The 17845-nt window shown below is 45.4% G+C and overlaps 1 protein-coding gene across 1 annotated transcript; it reads left to right on the top strand.

The window, feature by feature from the left end:
* The first annotated feature begins 690 nt into the window (after nucleotides 1–690).
* On the top strand, nucleotides 691–16578 carry sbspon (somatomedin B and thrombospondin type 1 domain containing). Its single transcript, XM_031835035.1, has 6 exons — nucleotides 691–913; nucleotides 5022–5097; nucleotides 5354–5472; nucleotides 8259–8337; nucleotides 14158–14334; nucleotides 16354–16578. Exons 1-6 carry the CDS (start codon nucleotides 691–693, stop codon nucleotides 16469–16471), a joined length of 792 nt encoding a protein of 263 aa, XP_031690895.1. The 3' UTR covers nucleotides 16472–16578.
* The last annotated feature ends 1267 nt before the right edge of the window (nucleotides 16579–17845 follow it).

Raw genomic sequence — 17845 nt, 5'->3', positions numbered from 1 at the left:
AGAGGGAGGAACTCAGTAGGAGAGAGAGGGAGAGAGAGAGAGAAACTCAGTGGGTGAGAAATGGAGGAACTCAGTAGGAGAGAGAGAGCGAGAGGGAGAGAGAGAGAGAGAAACTCAGTGGGTGAGAAAGGGAGGAACTCAGTAAGAGAGAGAGAGAGAGAGAGAGAGAGAGAGGGAGGAACTCAGTAGGAGAGAGAGAGAGACAGAGAGAGAGAATCTCAGGTTTGGCGTGTGGTTAGTCTACAAGCAGTCGGGGTGGAAACACTAGACTGACTGAGTGACTGATCTGTGTGTGAACAGTGGAGCTGAGCTGTGTTTGTGGAATGACGCTTTTCTTCAGCTCAACCTGCTGGTAAACAGAAGGGCTGTGTGGACGCAGGAATTTCAGGTCACGAGGGCTCCAGCAGCAGAGCAGTGGTCGGAGAAGTGTTGTAGTTAATCTGAGCTGGGGTAGGGAGTATGTCTACTGTGTCCTGCTTGATTGAAGATTGTCCCTGTCCTTCTTACTCTGACAGTATGGGAGATCTGAAAACAAACTGATTAGAAGACACACACACACTCACACAGAGAGACTCTAGACGCGGAGACGACACACACACATTGTAATTTTGGAGAGACTATTTCAGCCTCTTGTGGAATCCTTGGTGGTCCCAACTTGGCCCCCCCTCCCTTGTATTTTTGTCCCTGACGATGGCGTCAGCCGTGGATTATGTGTTGGTGCTGGTAGCTGCCGTGCTGGGACCGTACCACGTTGGGGTGGAAGGAGGGTGTGCTGGGAAGTGCTGCCGGGGTTCAGACATCACCTGTGCAACGGCAGACTGGCGGATGGACCGTGTGTTCGGCACCTGCTACTGCGACGAGGGCTGCCTCAGGACCAAAGACTGTTGCTATGACTACCCCAACGAGTGCCCAGGTAAGGAAGATGGGTGGAGTCTCTACAGTCACGGCTGTCATGAATTGCCCCAAATGTTGCCCTATTCCCTATGTAGTGCACTACTTTTGACCAGGGTCTATATCACTATATGTGACGTTTGTTTAACTAGGCAAGTCAGTTAAGAACAAATATTTATTTACAATGAAGGCCTACCGAAGAACAGTGGGTTTAACTACCTTGTTCAGGGGGCAGAATGACAGACTTTTACCTCGTCGTGCTCGGAGATTCGAACTCGCAAACCTTTCGGTTACTGGCCCAACGCTCCAACCACTAGGCTACCTGGAGCCACAATGGTGTAATGATGATGGAGAATCGTGGGCAGTCTATGTTATTATGAAAGACTGGAAATGGTATATACAGTGAAGTATTCATACCCCTTGGATTCCATTTGAAGTAGTGAACCATATAGTATATGGAAAATATTGCCATTTTGGATGCATTCTACAGTATCTGGCCAGAGAAACAATGGATGCATTCTACAGTATCTGGCCAGAGAAACAATTGGTGCATTCTACAGTATCTGACCAGAGAAACAATGGATGCATTCTACAGTATCTGTCCAGAGAAACAATGGATGCATTCTACAGTATCTGGCCAGAGAAACAATGGATGCATTCTACAGTATCTGGCCAGAGAAACAATGGGTGCATTCTACAGTATCTGGCCAGAGAAATAATGGGTGCATTCTACAGTATCTGGCCAGAGAAACAATGGGTGCATTCTACAGTCTCTGGCCAGAGAAACAATGGGTGCATTCTACAGTATCTGGCCAGAGAAACAATGGATGCATTCTACAGTATCTGGCCAGAGAAACAATGGATGCATTCTACAGTATCTGGCCAGAGAAACAATGGGTGCATTCTACAGTATCTGGCCAGAAAAACAATGGATGCATTCTACAGTATCTGGCCAGAGAAACAATGGATGCATTCTACAGTATCTGGCCAGAGAAACAATGGGTGCATTCTACAGTATCTGGCCAGAGAAACAATGGATGCATTCTACAGTATCTGGCCAGAGAAACAATGTATGCATTCTACAGTATCTGGCCAGAGAAACAATGGGTGCATTCTACAGTATCTGGCCAGAGAAACAATGGGTGCATTCTACAGTCTCTGGCCAGAGAAACAATGGGTGCATTCTACAGTATCTGGCCAGAGAAACAATGTATGCATTCTACAGTCTCTGGCCAGAGAAACAATGGGTGCATTCTACAGTATCTGGCCAGAGAAACAATGGGTGCATTCTACAGTCTCTGGCCAGAGAAACAATGGGTGCATTCTACAGTATCTGGCCAGAGAAACAATGTATGCATTCTACAGTCTCTGGCCAGAGAAACAATGTATGCATTCTACAGTCTCTGGCCAGAGAAACAATGGGTGCATTCTACAGTATCTGGCCAGAGAAACAATGGGTGCATTCTACAGTCTCTGGCCAGAGAAACAATGGGTGCATAGTGTTTTCTTAACAGTGGGATTTAAACCCTTATCTAATTTTACCACTCGACTGTTTCACGCTTTACCTCTGTCCTCTAACCCAGGGATTTTCAAACTTTTCTTGCCCAGGGACCAAACCGCAAACCGGCAATGGCAAGCTGAAGTAATAAACCTTTTTAACATGAATAGATTTGGTCGACAGTTCTATTATGTTGACCTTTCAGTCCCCACAGGTCGTTGGAAGAGGAAGTGTGAACTCTAACATAGTCTATTAGCTAGAACGGTATCTTTGTGGCGTAGTGGAAAAAGCTGATTTTCTGCAATTCTTCACATTTCTACACATTTCTTCATTGAGATGAGAGAAAATTGTGGCAGTTTTGAAGCAAATTTCCAGCAAATCTACATATGCTGGAACAGTGGCTTCTTCCTTGCTGAGCGGCCTTTCAGGTTACGTCGATAGAGGACTCGTTTTACTGTGGATATAGATACTTTTGTACCTGTTTCCTCCAGCATCTTCACAAGGTCGTTTTGCTGTTGTTCTGGGATTTATTTGCACTTTTCGCACCAAAGTATGTTCATCTCTCGGAGACAGAATGTGTCTCCTTCCTGAGCGGTATGACAGCTGCGTGGTCCCGTGGTGTTTATACCTGCGTACTATTGTTTGTACAGATGAACGTGGTACCTTCAGGCGTTTGGTAATTGCTCCCAAGGATGAACCAGACTTGTGGAGTTCTACAATTTTTTTCTGAGGTTTTGGCTGATTTCTTTTGATTTTCCCATGATGTCAAGCAAAGAGGCACTGAGTTTGAAGGTTGGCCTTGAAATACATCCACAGGTACACCTCCAATTGACTCAAATGTTGTCAATTAGCCTATCAGAAGCTCCTAAAGCCATGACATCATTTCTGGAATTTTCCAAGCTGTTTAAAGGCACAGTCAACTTTGTGTATGTAAACTTCTGACCCACTGGAATTGTGATACAGTGAATTATAAGTGAAATAATCTGTCTGTAAACAATTGTTGAAAAAATGACTTGTGTCATGCACAAAGTTAATGTCCTAACCAACTTGCCAAAACTATAGCTTGTAAACAAGACATTTGTGGAGTGGTTGAAAAACAGGTTTTAATGACACCGTCGTAAGTGTATGTAAGCTTCCGTATTCAGATGTATATTTTAAAGTATATATATATATATATATACAGAAAATGTATATTATATGACATAATTTTAAGTTGACAAAACTTCTATTCATCAATTTCTGACATCACATTTCTTATTTTGAATTTCCTGCATAATTAAAATCAGAATTGAGCCTCTTCTGCCATTCATTCCATTTAGACTGGTTTGGACTTCTCCCTGACCAAGATGGCTGCTGTTTTCAAACCTCTCTGGAGCTTTAAGGGTTTATGACATCATAGCCCCTCTAGTAATTGAATCTGATCTCTATGGTTAGGGACTCTGACTGATCTGATATAAAACTATGCTGTCTAGTTTCAATCGTAACTCATTTACTTTGTATGAATGTGCGGACAGGATGGAATTATGGACAAATATGTCAGGAATGCACTTCTATTAATCATTATCTGTGTCACGGATAGCACCTTATATACAATGTAGTGTACTACATCCGGAATTGAATAGGATCTCTGTGGTAATTACTGTAGGAGTTAGCCAAGCAGAGTGTACCTAATACCTGACACATCAAAGACCAGGTACTCAGAGAGCGTGTGGAGAGCATTGAAAAGAGAACAACAGGATTAAATGGGTCAGTGACTGGATCCAATTCATTCAGCTTTACAGTTTCATTCAGATCACTCAACGCTGTACAGAAACACGAATCCTTCAAATCCAAGGGTGTGTCCCAAATGGCACCCTATTCTTTTAGGGCTCTGGTCAAAAGTAGTGCACTATATAGGGAATAGGGTACCATAGGGCTCTGATCTAAAGTAGTGCACTATATAGGGAATAGGGTGCCATAGGGCTCTAGTCTAAAGTTGTGCACTTTATAGGGAATAGGGTGCCATAGGGCTCTAGTCTAAAGTAGGGCACTATATAGGGAATGGGTGAATATTGAGCAGTCAGCTGAGCGAACTGTACACACCCTTGACTTGTTCCGTCTTCAGTGTTACAGGGCTTAAAATGTCACAGAACTTCAGTCGTCAAACTAACATCACCTCAGGGGTTTTCACTCCTGGCACGGAGGATTCACAGGGCGTGCAGGCTTTAGTTCCAACCCAGCGCTAACTAATTTGATTCAGCTAATCAAAGCCTTGATGATTTGGTAGGTGCGTTTATCCTAGGCTGGAACAAAAGTACATCCACCAATCAGGAGTGAAGGACATGGCAAGTGTATGAATATTAGGTAACGATTCCCTGAATGTTCCATTAAAGATGCATGTGTGTCAAAGACAGTGTTATGTAGCAATGCTACGAATGCACCATCAATGAAGCGGTAATGATACTCTATATAGCTTAGATCTCACACACGTGTGTGTGTGTGTGTGTGTGTGTGTGTGTGTGTGTGTGTGTGTGTGTGTGTGTGTGTGTGTGTGTGTGTGTGTGTGTGTGTGTGTGTGTGTGTGTGTGTGTGTGTTTATAGGTGTTTATGAAGATACTCAATGCAAATAATTACACTGTTGTCTCTCGTCCAGCCCAGTCGTGTGTGGTGACTGACTGGAGTCACTGGAGTGGTTGTGCCCAGCCCTGCCAGCGGTCCAGGAGGGTCCGGTGAGACCTGTGTGTTATTTATTAGTCCTGTTGACAGCCCAATTAGTGGGAATATATCTGATTTGTCAAAAGACCAATTAGTGGCAAAAGATCAGAATTGGGCTTCTTGAGTAAACCAGTCTTTTGTCCAACACTGAAGAACCACATGAGATATAATAAGTGGACTTAACACTCGTCTTATCTTCTGGGATTGATTTATTTGGACTTTTAAAATGCTTTAAAACCCAATAATCTATGAATCATCAATGGATTGTAGGCAGCGCCACATTGAGCAGGAGCCCAGGAACAGTGCAGATCCATGTCCCAGTCTGGAGGAGCAGGCTGGCTGCATGGACTACCAGTCGAACCATGGAGAGATCTGCACTCAGAACACAGGTACACACACATTAAACTAAACCAACTGAGTCACACTGTTGCATGGTTTTAACCTGGGGACTGTGTTGGTCTGTCTCCAGGTCGTGGTTATAACCTGGGGACTGTGTTGGTCTCTCTCCAAGTCCTGGTTATAACCAGGGGACTGTGTTGGTCTCTCTCCAGGTCCTGGTTATAACCTGGGGACTGTGTTGGTCTCTCTCCAAGTCCTGGTTATAACCAGGGGACTGTGTTGGTCTGTCTCCAAATCCTGGTTATAACCAGGGGACTGTGTTGGTCTCTCTCCAGGTCCTGGTTATAACCTGGGGACTGTGTTGGTCTCTCTCCACGTCCTGGTTATAACCAGGGGACTGTGTTGGTCTCTCTCCAGGTCCTGGTTATAACCAGGGGACTGTGTTGGTCTCTCTCCAGGTCCTGGTTATAACCAGGGGACTGTGTTGGTCTGTCTCCAGGTCCTGGTTATAACCAGGGGACTGTGTTTGTACCTCTCCAGGTCCTGGTTATAACCTGGGGACTGTGTTTGTACCTCTCCAGGTCCTGGTTATAACCAGGGGACTGTGTTGGTCTCTCTCCAGGTCCTGGTTATAACCAGGGGACTGTGTTGGTCTCTCTCCAGGTCCTGGTTATAACCCGGGGACTGTGTTGGTCTGTCTCCAAGTCCTGGTTATAACCAGGGGACTGTGTTGGTCTCTCTCCAGGTCCTGGTTATAACCTGGGGACTGTGTTGGTCTCTCTCCAGGTCCTGGTTATAACCAGGGGACTGTGTTGGTCTCTCTCCAGGTCCTGGTTATAACCAGGGGACTGTGTTGGTCTGTCTCCAGGTCCTGGTTATAACCAGGGGACTGTGTTGGTCTGTCTCCAGGTCCTGGTTATAACCAGGGGACTGTGTTTGTACCTCTCCAGGTCCTGGTTATAACCAGGGGACTGTGTTGGTCTGTCTCCAGGTCCTGGTTATAACCAGGGGACTGTGTTTGTACCTCTCCAGGTCCTGGTTATAACCTGGGGACTGTGTTGGTCTGTCTCCAGGTCCTGGTTATAACCAGGGGACTGTGTTTGTCCCTCTCCAGGTCCTGGTTTTAACCAGGGGACTGTGTTGGTCTGTCTCCAGGTCCTGGTTATAACCAGGGGACTGTGTTTGTCCCTCTCCAGGTCCTGGTTATAACCAGGGGACTGTGTTGGTCTGTCTCCAGGTCCTGGTTATAACCAGGGGACTGTGTTGGTCTGTCTCCAGGTCCTGGTTATAACCCGGGGACTGTGTTTGTACCTCTCCAGGTCCTGGTTATAACCAGGGGACTGTGTTGGTCTGTCTCCGGGTCCTGGTTATAACCAGGGGACTGTGTTTGTACCTCTCCAGGTCCTGGTTATAACCAGGGGACTGTGTTGGTCTCTCTCCAAGACCTGGTTATAACCAGGGGACTGTGTTGGTCTGTCTCCAAGTCCTGGTTATAACCAGGGGACTGTGTTGGTCTCTCTCCAGGTCCTGGTTATAACCAGGGGACTGTGTTTGTCCCTCTCCAGGTCCTGGTTATAACCAGGGGACTGTGTTGGTCTCTCTCCAGGTCCTGGTTATAACCAGGGGACTGTGTTGGTCTCTCTCCAGGTCCTGGTTATAACCAGGGGACTGTGTTTGTCTCTCTCCAGGTCCTGGTTATAACCAGGGGACTGTGTTTGTCCCTCTCCAGGTCCTGGTTATAACCTGGGGACTGTGTTTGTCTGTCTCCAGGTCCTGGTTATAACCAGGGGACTGTGTTTGTACCTCTCCAGGTCCTGGTTATAACCAGGGGACTGTGTTGGTCTGTCTCCAGGTCCTGGTTATAACCCGGGGACTGTGTTTGTACCTCTCCAGGTCCTGGTTATAACCAGGGGACTGTGTTGGTCTGTCTCCAGGTCCTGGTTATAACCAGGGGACTGTGTTTGTCTCTCTCCAGGTCCTGGTTATAACCAGGGGACTGTGTTTGTCTCTCTCCAGGTCCTGGTTATAACCAGGGACTGTGTTTGTCTCTCTCCAGGTCCTGGTTATAACCAGGGGACTGTGTTGGTCTGTCTCCAGGTCCTGGTTATAACCAGGGGACTGTGTTTGTCTCTCTCCAGGTCCTGGTTATAACCAGGGGACTGTGTTGGTCTCTCTCCAGGTCCTGGTTATAACCAGGGGACTGTGTTTGTCTCTCTCCAGGTCCTGGTTATAACCAGGGGACTGTGTTGGTCTCTCTCCAGGTCCTGGTTATAACCTGGGGACTGTGTTGGTCTGTCTCCAGGTCCTGGTTATAACCAGGGGACTGTGTTTGTCTCTCTCCAGGTCCTGGTTATAACCAGGGGACTGTGTTGGTCTCTCTCCAGGTCCTGGTTATAACCAGGGGACTGTGTTTGTCTCTCTCCAGGTCCTGGTTATAACCAGGGGACTGTGTTGGTCTCTCTCCAGGTCCTGGTTATAACCAGGGGACTGTGTTGGTCTCTCTCCAGGTCCTGGTTATAACCAGGGGACTGTGTTGGTCTGTCTCCAGGTCCTGGTTATAACCAGGGGACTGTGTTGGTCTCTCTCCAGGTCCTGGTTATAACCAGGGGACTGTGTTGGTCTCTCTCCAGGTCCTGGTTATAACCAGGGGACTGTGTTTGTCTCTCTCCAGGTCCTGGTTATAACCCGGGGACTGTGTTTGTACCTCTCCAGGTCCTGGTTATAACCAGGGGACTGTGTTTGTCTCTCTCCAGGTCCTGGTTATAACCTGGGGACTGTGGTTTGTCTGTCTCCAGGTCCTGGTTATAACCAGGGGACTGTGTTTGTCTGTCTCCAGGTCCAGCTTTCATCACCACCAGGGAGTTTGGTAAAGGAAGAACAAAGCCTAACATCTACGGAGCACCTCTGTACCCTGGGTATGCTACATTGATGCATGTTTTATGACTGTTCTTAAGGAGAAATGAACAGTTATGAAGGCTTATAGCGAGTTGTACAATGCTCTTTTACACCCGTCTGTCTACTCACATAGGGAAGGGGACGAATTCGATTCAAGGATCCTGTGGTACACACATCAGAAGTGTTTCACCCCCCCCCTTGACCTTTCCCCACATTTTGTTGTTACAGCCTGAATTTAAAATGGATAAAATTCTAGATTTTTTGGGGGGGGGTCCACTGGCCTACACACAATACTCTATAACGTTTGACATTTTTTACAAATGAATTAAAAATGAAAAGCTTAAAATGTTTAGAGTCGATAAGTATTCAACTCTAAGTTGAATAAGTTCAGGAGTAACAACGTGCTCTAACAAGTTACATATAAAGATACGACTCACTCTGTGTGCAATAATATTGTTTAACATGAGTTTTGAATGACTCCCTCATATCTGTACTCCACACATATAATTATCTGTGAGGTCCCTCAGTCGATCAGTGAATTACAAACACAGATTCAACCACAAAGACCAGGGAGGTTTTCCCAATGCCTCGCAAAGAAGGGCACCTATTGGTAGATGGGTACAAACTAAAAAACAGACATTAAATATCCCTTTGAGCCTGGTGAAGTTAATAATTACACTTTGGATGGTGACACCCAGTCACTACAAAGATACAGGCGTCCTTCCTAACTCAGTTGCCGGGAAAGGAAGGAAACCGCTCAGGGATTTCACCAGAAACCACTGGTGACTGTAAAACAGGTTGGAGTTTATCGGCTGTGATAGGAGAACACTGAGGATGGATCAACAACATTGTAGTTACTCCACAATACTAACCTAATTGACAGAGTGAAAAGAAGGAAGCCTGTACAGAATAATAATATTCCAAAACATTCATCCTGTTTGCAACAAGAAACCAAAGTAATACTGCAAGAAAAAGTGACAAAGCAATACATTTTTTTGTCCTTAATACGAAGTGTTCTTTTTGGGACAATCCAATACATCACATCACTGAGTACCACTCTCCATATTTTCAAACATAGTGGTGGCTGCATCATGTTATGGGTATGCTTACAAGGATAAAAAAAAAGGATAACAAATAAATGGACAAGCACAGACAAAATCCTAGAGGAAAACATGGTTCAGTCTGCTTTCCACCAGACACTGGGAGATGATTTCACCTTTCAGCAGGATAATAACCTAAAAGACGAGGCCAAATATACTCTGGGGTTGCTTACCAAGAAGGCAGTGAATGTTCCTGACTGGCTGAGTTACAGTTTTAACTTAAATCTACGACAAGACCTGAAAATGGTTATCAAGCAATGATCAACAACCAATATGACAGAGTTTGAAGAATTTATAAAACAATAAATGGGCAAATATTGTAGAAACCAGGTGTGGAACGCTATTAGAGACCTACCCAGGAAGACTCACAGCTCTTAGGGACTTACGCAGAAAGACTTTCATATCTTAGAGACTAACCCAGAAAGACTCACAGCTCTTAGAGACTAACCCAGAAAGACTCACAGCTCTTAGGGACTTACCCAGAAAGACTCACAGCTCTTAGCAACTTACCCAGAAACATTCACAGCTCTTAGAGACTTACCCAGAAAGACTCACAGCTCTTAGAGACTAACCCAGAAAGACTCACAGCTCTTAGGGACTTACCCAGAAAGACTCACAGCTCTTAGCAACTTACCCAGAAACATTCACAGCTCTTAGAGACTTACCCAGAAAGACTCACAGCTCTCAGGGACTTACCCAGAAAGACTCACAGCTCTTAGGGACTTACCCAGAAAGACTCACAGCTCTTAGCAACTTACCCAGAAACATTCACAGCTCTTAGAGACTTACCCAGAAAGACTCACAGCTCTTAGAGACTAACCCAGAAAGACTCACAGCTCTTAGGGACTTACCCAGAAAGACTCACAGCTCTTAGAGACTAACCCAGAAAGACTCACAGCTCTTAGGGACTTACCCAGAAAGACTCGCATATCTTAGAGACTAACCCAGAAAGACTCACAGCTCTTAGAGACTAACCCAGAAAGACTCACAGCTCTTAGAGACTAACCCAGAAAGACTCACAGCTCTTAGGGACTTACCCAGAAAGACTCACAGCTCTTAGGGACCTACCCAGAAAGACTCACAGCTCTTAGCAACTTACCCAGAAACATTCACAGCTCTTAGAGACTTACCCAGAAAGACTTACAGCTCTTAGAGACTAACCCAGAAAGACTCACAGCTCTTAGAGACTAACCCAGAAAGACTCACAGCTCTTAGAGACTAACCCAGAAAGACTCACAGCTCTTAGCAACTTACCCAGAAACATTCACAGCTCTTAGAGACTTACCCAGAAAAACTCACAGTCTTAGGGACTTACCCAGAAAGACTCACAGCTCTTAAGGACTTACCCAGAAAGACCCACAGCTTTTAGAGACTTACCCAGAAAGACTCACAGATATTAGAGACTTAACCTGAAAGACTCACAGCTCTAAGAGACTTACCCATAAAGACTCACAGATATTAGAGACTTAACCTGAAAGACTCACAGCTCTAAGAGAGTCACCCCGAAAGACCCACAGATATTAGAGACTTAACCTGAAAGACTCACAGCTCTAAGAGACTTACCCAGAAAGACTCACAGCTCTTAGAGAGTCACCCCGAAAGACCCACAGATATTAGAGACTTACCCAGAAAGACTCACAGCTCTTAGGGACTAACCCAGAAAGACTCACAGCTCTTAGGGACTAACCCAGAAAGACTCACAGCTCTTAGCAACTTACCCAGAAACATTCACAGCTCTTAGAGACTTACCCAGAAAAACTCACAGTCTTAGGGACTTACCCAGAAAGACTCACAGCTCTTAAGGACTTACCCAGAAAGACCCACAGCTTTTAGAGACTTACCCAGAAAGACTCACAGATATTAGAGACTTAACCTGAAAGACTCACAGCTCTAAGAGACTTACCCATAAAGACTCACAGATATTAGAGACTTAACCTGAAAGACTCACAGCTCTAAGAGAGTCACCCCGAAAGACCCACAGATATTAGAGACTTAACCTGAAAGACTCACAGCTCTAAGAGACTTACCCAGAAAGACTCACAGCTCTTAGAGAGTCACCCCGAAAGACCCACAGATATTAGAGACTTACCCAGAAAGACTCACAGCTCTTAGGGACTAACCCAGAAAGACTCACAGCTCTTAGGGACTAACCCAGAAAGACTCACAGCTCTTAGCAACTTACCCAGAAATACTCACAGATATTAGAGACTTATCCAGAGAGACTCACATCTCCTAGAGACTAACCCAGAAAGACTCACAGATATTAGAGACTTACCCAGAAGTGACACACAGCTGTAATCGCTGCGAAAGGTGCTCCTACAAAGTATTGACACAGGGGTGTGAATACTTATGTAAATTAGATATTTCTGTATTTTATTTTTTTAATTTTTAATAAAGGTGCAAACATTTCTAAAAACATGTTACACCTTGTCATTATGGTTCATCGTGTGTAGATTAGTTTAGAATTTTATATATTTTTTGCCCATTTTGAATTCGAGCTGTAACACAACAAAATGTGGAATTAAGTCAAATTCAGTGTATTCAGACCCCTTGAGTTTTTCCACATTTTGTTAAATTAGAGCCCTATTCTAAAATCCAAATAAAAAATCCTCATCAATCTACACACAATACCCCATAATGACATCACAATACCCCATAATGACATCACAATACCCCGTAATGACATCACAATACCCCATAATGACCAAGCAAAAAGAGGTTCTTAGAAATTTTTGCAAACGTATTAAAATTTAAAAAAAGGAAATATCATATTTACGTAAGTATTCAGACCCTTTACTCAGTACTTTGTTGAAGCACCTTTGGCCTAGATTACAGCATCAAGTCTTCTCGGGTAGGATGCTACAATCTTGGCACACCTCTTTTTGGGGAGTGTCTCCCATTCTTCTCTGCAGATCCTCTCAAGCTCTGTCAGTTTGTATTCACTTTGTCATAATGGTGTAGATTAATGAGGAAAAACACGATTTAATCCATTTTAGAATAAGGCTGTATCGTAACAAAATGTAGAACAAGTGAAGGGGTCTGAATTCTTTCTGTACCTCTTTAGTTCAAGGGGGCCTGTGGTACGTACTTCCTTAGTTCATACGATTTCAACAATCATTCTGGTTTGAAATGTGAGGCACGCCATCATCGCAGCAAAAAGCAACTAGGGATTTTCTACCAAATGATGTGTTTTCTCACCAGGATATCTAGATCGCGTACACACACACACACACACACACACACACACACACACACACACACACACACACACACACACACACACACACACACACACACACACACACACACACTGGTTCCCATCAGGTATGAAACATGATTAACATCACATGTACAAAGAATCTGGACTAACAATTGGCAAAGTTTCTCTGAACGCAGGGAAACGCACGCAAGCACACACACACACACACACACACACACACACACACACACACACACACACACACACACACACACACACACACACACACACACACACACACACACACACACACACACACACACACACACACACACCATCTGAAATGTGAAGTCCCAGCTCCCTCCTGCAACCCTGTAATTCAAACTGTCATTATTCGAACCAATTACTTTTGTTGGCATGGCACCCTATAGGTCCTGGTCTAAAGTAGTGCACTATACTCCCTATAGGTCCTGGTCTAAAGTAGTGCACTATACTCCCTATAGGTCCTGGTCTAAAGGAGTGCACTATACTCCCTATAGGTCCTGGTCTAAAGTAGTGCACTATACTCCCTATAGGCCCGGGTCTAAAGGAGTGCACTATACTCCCTATAGGCCCTGGTCTAAAGTAGTGCACTATACTCCCTATAGGTCCTGGTCTAAAGTAGTGCACTATACTCCCTATAGGCCCGGGTCTAAAGGAGTGCACTATACTCCCTATAGGCCCTGGTCTAAAGTAGTGCACTATACTCCCTATAGGTCTTGGTCTAAAGTAGTGCACTATACTCCCTATAGGCCCTGGTCTAAAGTAGTGCACTATACTCCCTATAGGCCCTGGTCTAAAGTAGTGCACTATACTCCCTATAGGCCCGGGTCTAAAGTAGTGCACTATACTCCCTATAGGCCCGGGTCTAAAGTAGTGCACTATACTCCCTATAGGCCCTGGTCTAAAGTAGTGCACTATACTCCCTATAGGCCCTGGTCTAAAGTAGTGCACTATACTCCCTATAGGCCCTGGTCTAAAGTAGTGCACTATACTCCCTATAGGTCCTGGTCTAAAGGAGTGCACTATACTCCCTATAGGTCCTGGTCTAAAGTAGTGCACTATACTCCCTATAGGCCCGGGTCTAAAGTAGTGCACTATACTCCCTATAGGTTCTGGTCTAAAGTAGTGCACTATACTCCCTATAGGTCCTGGTCTAAAGTAGTGCACTATACTCCCTATAGGTCCTGGTCTAAAGGAGTGCACTATACTCCCTATAGGTCCTGGTCTAAAGTAGTGCACTATACTCCCTATAGGCCCGGGTCTAAAGTAGTGCACTATACTCCCTATAGGTCCTGGTCTAAAGTAGTGCACTATACTCCCTATAGGTCCTGGTCTAAAGTAGTGCACTATACTCCCTATAGGTCCTGGTCTAAAGTAGTGCACTATACTCCCTATAGGTCCTGGTCTAAAGTAGTGCACTATATAGGGAATAGGGTGCCATTTAGGATGTACACTGTGTGGAATGGTAGGTATGATATTTCAAACCCCTCCTCCGTCAGGTTCTGTATGGAGTATAAGATGGAGTCTCTGACTACCCACTGTACGGTGGAGAACAGACCACACACCCTCTGGATGCAGTACCTACGTGAGGGCTACACGGTGTGTGTGGAGTGCCAACCCCCCGCCATGCGTAACCATAGCGGCAGCTGCCAGGGAGACGGACAAGAATCCAACAGGTACGGAGTCACGGACGGATCATTTTTTTAAGTTTGGTATTATACAGAAAGTTATGTAAGCCTTGTTAGAGTCAGTGCAGCTATGTAGTTAGGCTTTGATGTCCAATCCCCTGGAGGCACTAGTTGATTGATCATACGTTATTACATAAGTCAATGTGTAGACTATATGAGATCGTACTGTATTCTTAGTTTGTGGTAACATTTGACTGGTGTACGAGTTTATCCAAACAGTTGCATAGATGAAGACTAGTCTAGTCAAGGATAGGATACATTTATTATTATTATATATTTTTTTAACTGAAAGGTGAAAATTGTTTTCATACACAGTAGTTGTGTTGTCGTCAGTGTGATCTTTGTGCTGCTGTAGATTTGACCCCTCACCACTCCTATTAGAATGACCTTTCCGAACATGTATATGTAAATATATATGTATATATGTAAATATATATGTGTATATATGTATGTATTTCCCCTGGTATCTCCAGGTCTTCTCCTTTAACCCTGTGTATCATGGACTGCCTCCAGGTCTTCTCCTTTAACCCTGTGTATCATGGACTGCCTCCAGGTTTTCTCCTTTAACCCTGTGTATCATGGACTGCCTCCAGGTCTTCTCCTTTAACCCTGTGTATCATGGACTGCCTCCAAGGTCTTCTCCTTTAACCCTGTGTATCATGGACTGCCTCCAGGTTTTCTCCTTTAACCCTGTGTATCATGGACTGCCTCCAGGTCTTCTCCTTTAACCCTGTGTATCATGGACTGCCTCCAAGGTCTTCTCCTTTAACCCTGTGTATCATGGACTGCCTCTAGGTCTTCTCCTTTAACCCTGTGTATCATGGACTGCCTCCAGGTCTTCTCCTTTAACCCTGTGTATCATGGACTGCCTCCAGGTCTTCTCCTTTAACCCTGTGTATCATGGACTGCCTCCAGGTCTTCTCCTTTAACCCTGTGTATCATGGACTGCCTCCAGGTCTTCTCCTTTAACCCTGTGTATCATGGACTGCCTCCAGGTCTTCTCCTTTAACCCTGTGTATCATGGACTGCCTCCAGGTCTTCTCCTTTAACCCTGTGTATCATGGACTGCCTCCAGGTCTTCTCCTTTAACCCTGTGTATCATGGACTGCCTCCAGGTCTTCTCCTTTAACCCTGTGTATAATGGACTGCCTCCAGGTCTTCTCCTTTAACCCTGTGTATCATGGACTGCCTCCAGGTCTTCTCCTTTAACCCTGTGTATCATGGACTGCCTCCAGGTCTTCTCCTTTAACCCTGTGTATCATGGACTGCCTCCAGGTCTTCTCCTTTAACCCTGTGTATCATGGACTGCCTCCAAGGTCTTCTCCTTTAACCCTGTGTATCATGGACTGCCTCCAGGTCTTCTCCTTTAACCCTGTGTATCATGGACTGCCTCTAGGTCTTCTCCTTTAACCCTGTGTATCATGGACTGCCTCCAGGTCTTCTCCTTTAACCCTGTGTATCATGGACTGCCTCCAGGTCTTCTCCTTTAACCCTGTGTATCATGGACTGCCTCCAGGTCTTCTCCTTTAACCCTGTGTATCATGGACTGCCTCCAGGTCTTCTCCTTTAACCCTGTGTATCATGGACTGCCTCCAGGTCTTCTCCTTTAACCCTGTGTATCATGGACTGCCTCCAGGTCTTCTCCTTCAAACCTGTGTATCATCGACTGCCTCCAGGTCTTCTCCTTTAACCCTGTGTATCATGGACTGCCTCCAGGTCTTCTCCTTTAACCCTGTGTATCATGGACTGCCTCCAGGTCTTCTCCTTTAACCCTGTGTATCATGGACTGCCTCCACCAGTCCAGTATTATTGGTTTTGTCAGAAGTATTGAACGACTTTAGAGAACAATATTCCTGAGAAAATAAAAACAGGTGTTCTTAGTGGAAAAGTGAAAATTTGGAGCTGCTCCATTGGCTGGCTGTCAGCCATACTAACCTATGTCCTGTGAGGAGCTGCTCCATAGGCAGGCTGTGGGCCATACTAACCTGCGTCCTGTGTGTTTTACAGTGAGGAGCTGCTCCATTGGCAGGCTGTGGGGAACTCTGGCTGTCGTGGAACGTGGAAGAAGGTCCAGAGAACAGCATACTGCTACTGTCCTCACGTCCACAGCTTCCTTTTCATATAAACACACAGGAAGTCTTACTTGCGGTCCTACTTGCACCCTTATTCCCTATATGGTGCACTACTTTAGACCATAACCCTATGGCACCCTATTCCCTATATAGTGCACTACTTTAGACCAGAGCCCTATGGCTCCCTATTCCCTATATAGGGCTCTGGTCAACAGTAGGGAATAGGGTGACTGGTAATCTATAGGGCTCTGGTCAACAGTAGGGAATAGGGTGACTGGTAATCTATAGGGCTCTGGTGAACAGTAGGGAATAGGGTGACTGGTAATCTATAGGGCTCTAGATAGGGTGACTGGTAATCTATAGGGCTCTGGTCAACAGTAGGGAATAGGGTGACTGGTAATCTATAGGGCTCTGGTCAACAGTAGGGAATAGGGTGACTGGTAATCTATAGGGCTCTGGATAGGGTGACTGGTAATCTATAGGGCTCTGGATAGGGTGACTGGTAATCTATAGGGCTCTGGTCAACAGTATGGAATAGGGTGACAGGTAATCTATAGGGCTCTGATCAACAGTAGGGAATAGGGTGACTGGTACTCCATAGGGCTCTGGATAGGGTGACTGGTACTCTGTAGGGCTCTGGTCAACAGTAGGGAATAGGGTGACTGGTAATCTATAGGGCTCTGGTCAACAGTAGGGAATAGAGTGACTGGTAATCTATAGGGCTCTGGCCAACAGTAGGGAATAGGGTGACTGGTAATCTATAGGGCACTGGCCAACAGTAGGGAATAGTGTGACTGGTAATCTATAGGGCTCTGGATAGGGTGACTGGTAATCTATAGGGCTCTGGTCAACAGTAGGGAATAGGGTGACTGGTACTCCATAGGGCTCTGGTCAACAGTAGGGAATAGGGTGACTGGTACTCCATAGGGCTCTGGATAGGGTGACTGGTTTTCTATAGGGCTCTGGATAGGGTGACTGGTAATCTATAGGGCTCTGGATAGGGTGACTGGTAATCTATAGGGCTCTGATCAACAGTAGGGAATAGGGTGACTGGTACTCCATAGGGCTCTGGATAGGGTGACTGGTACTCTGTAGGGCTCTGGTCAACAGTAGGGAATAGGGTGACTGGTAATCTATAGGGCTCTGGTCAACAGTAGGGAATAGAGTGACTGGTAATCTATAGGGCTCTGGCCAACAGTAGGGAATAGGGTGACTGGTAATCTATAGGGCTCTGGCCAACAGTAGGGAATAGTGTGACTGGTAATCTATAGGGCTCTGGATAGGGTGACTGGTAATCTATAGGGCTCTGGTCAACAGTAGGGAATAGGGTGACTGGTACTCCATAGGGCTCTGGTCAACAGTAGGGAATAGGGTGACTGGTACTCCATAGGGCTCTGGATAGGGTGACTGGTAATCTATAGGGCTCT

This window comes from Oncorhynchus kisutch, linkage group LG11, assembly GCF_002021735.2.
Source record: "Oncorhynchus kisutch isolate 150728-3 linkage group LG11, Okis_V2, whole genome shotgun sequence".
NCBI classification, from domain to species: domain Eukaryota; kingdom Metazoa; phylum Chordata; class Actinopteri; order Salmoniformes; family Salmonidae; genus Oncorhynchus; species Oncorhynchus kisutch.
This window is presented reverse-complemented; position numbering and strand designations above follow the sequence as displayed.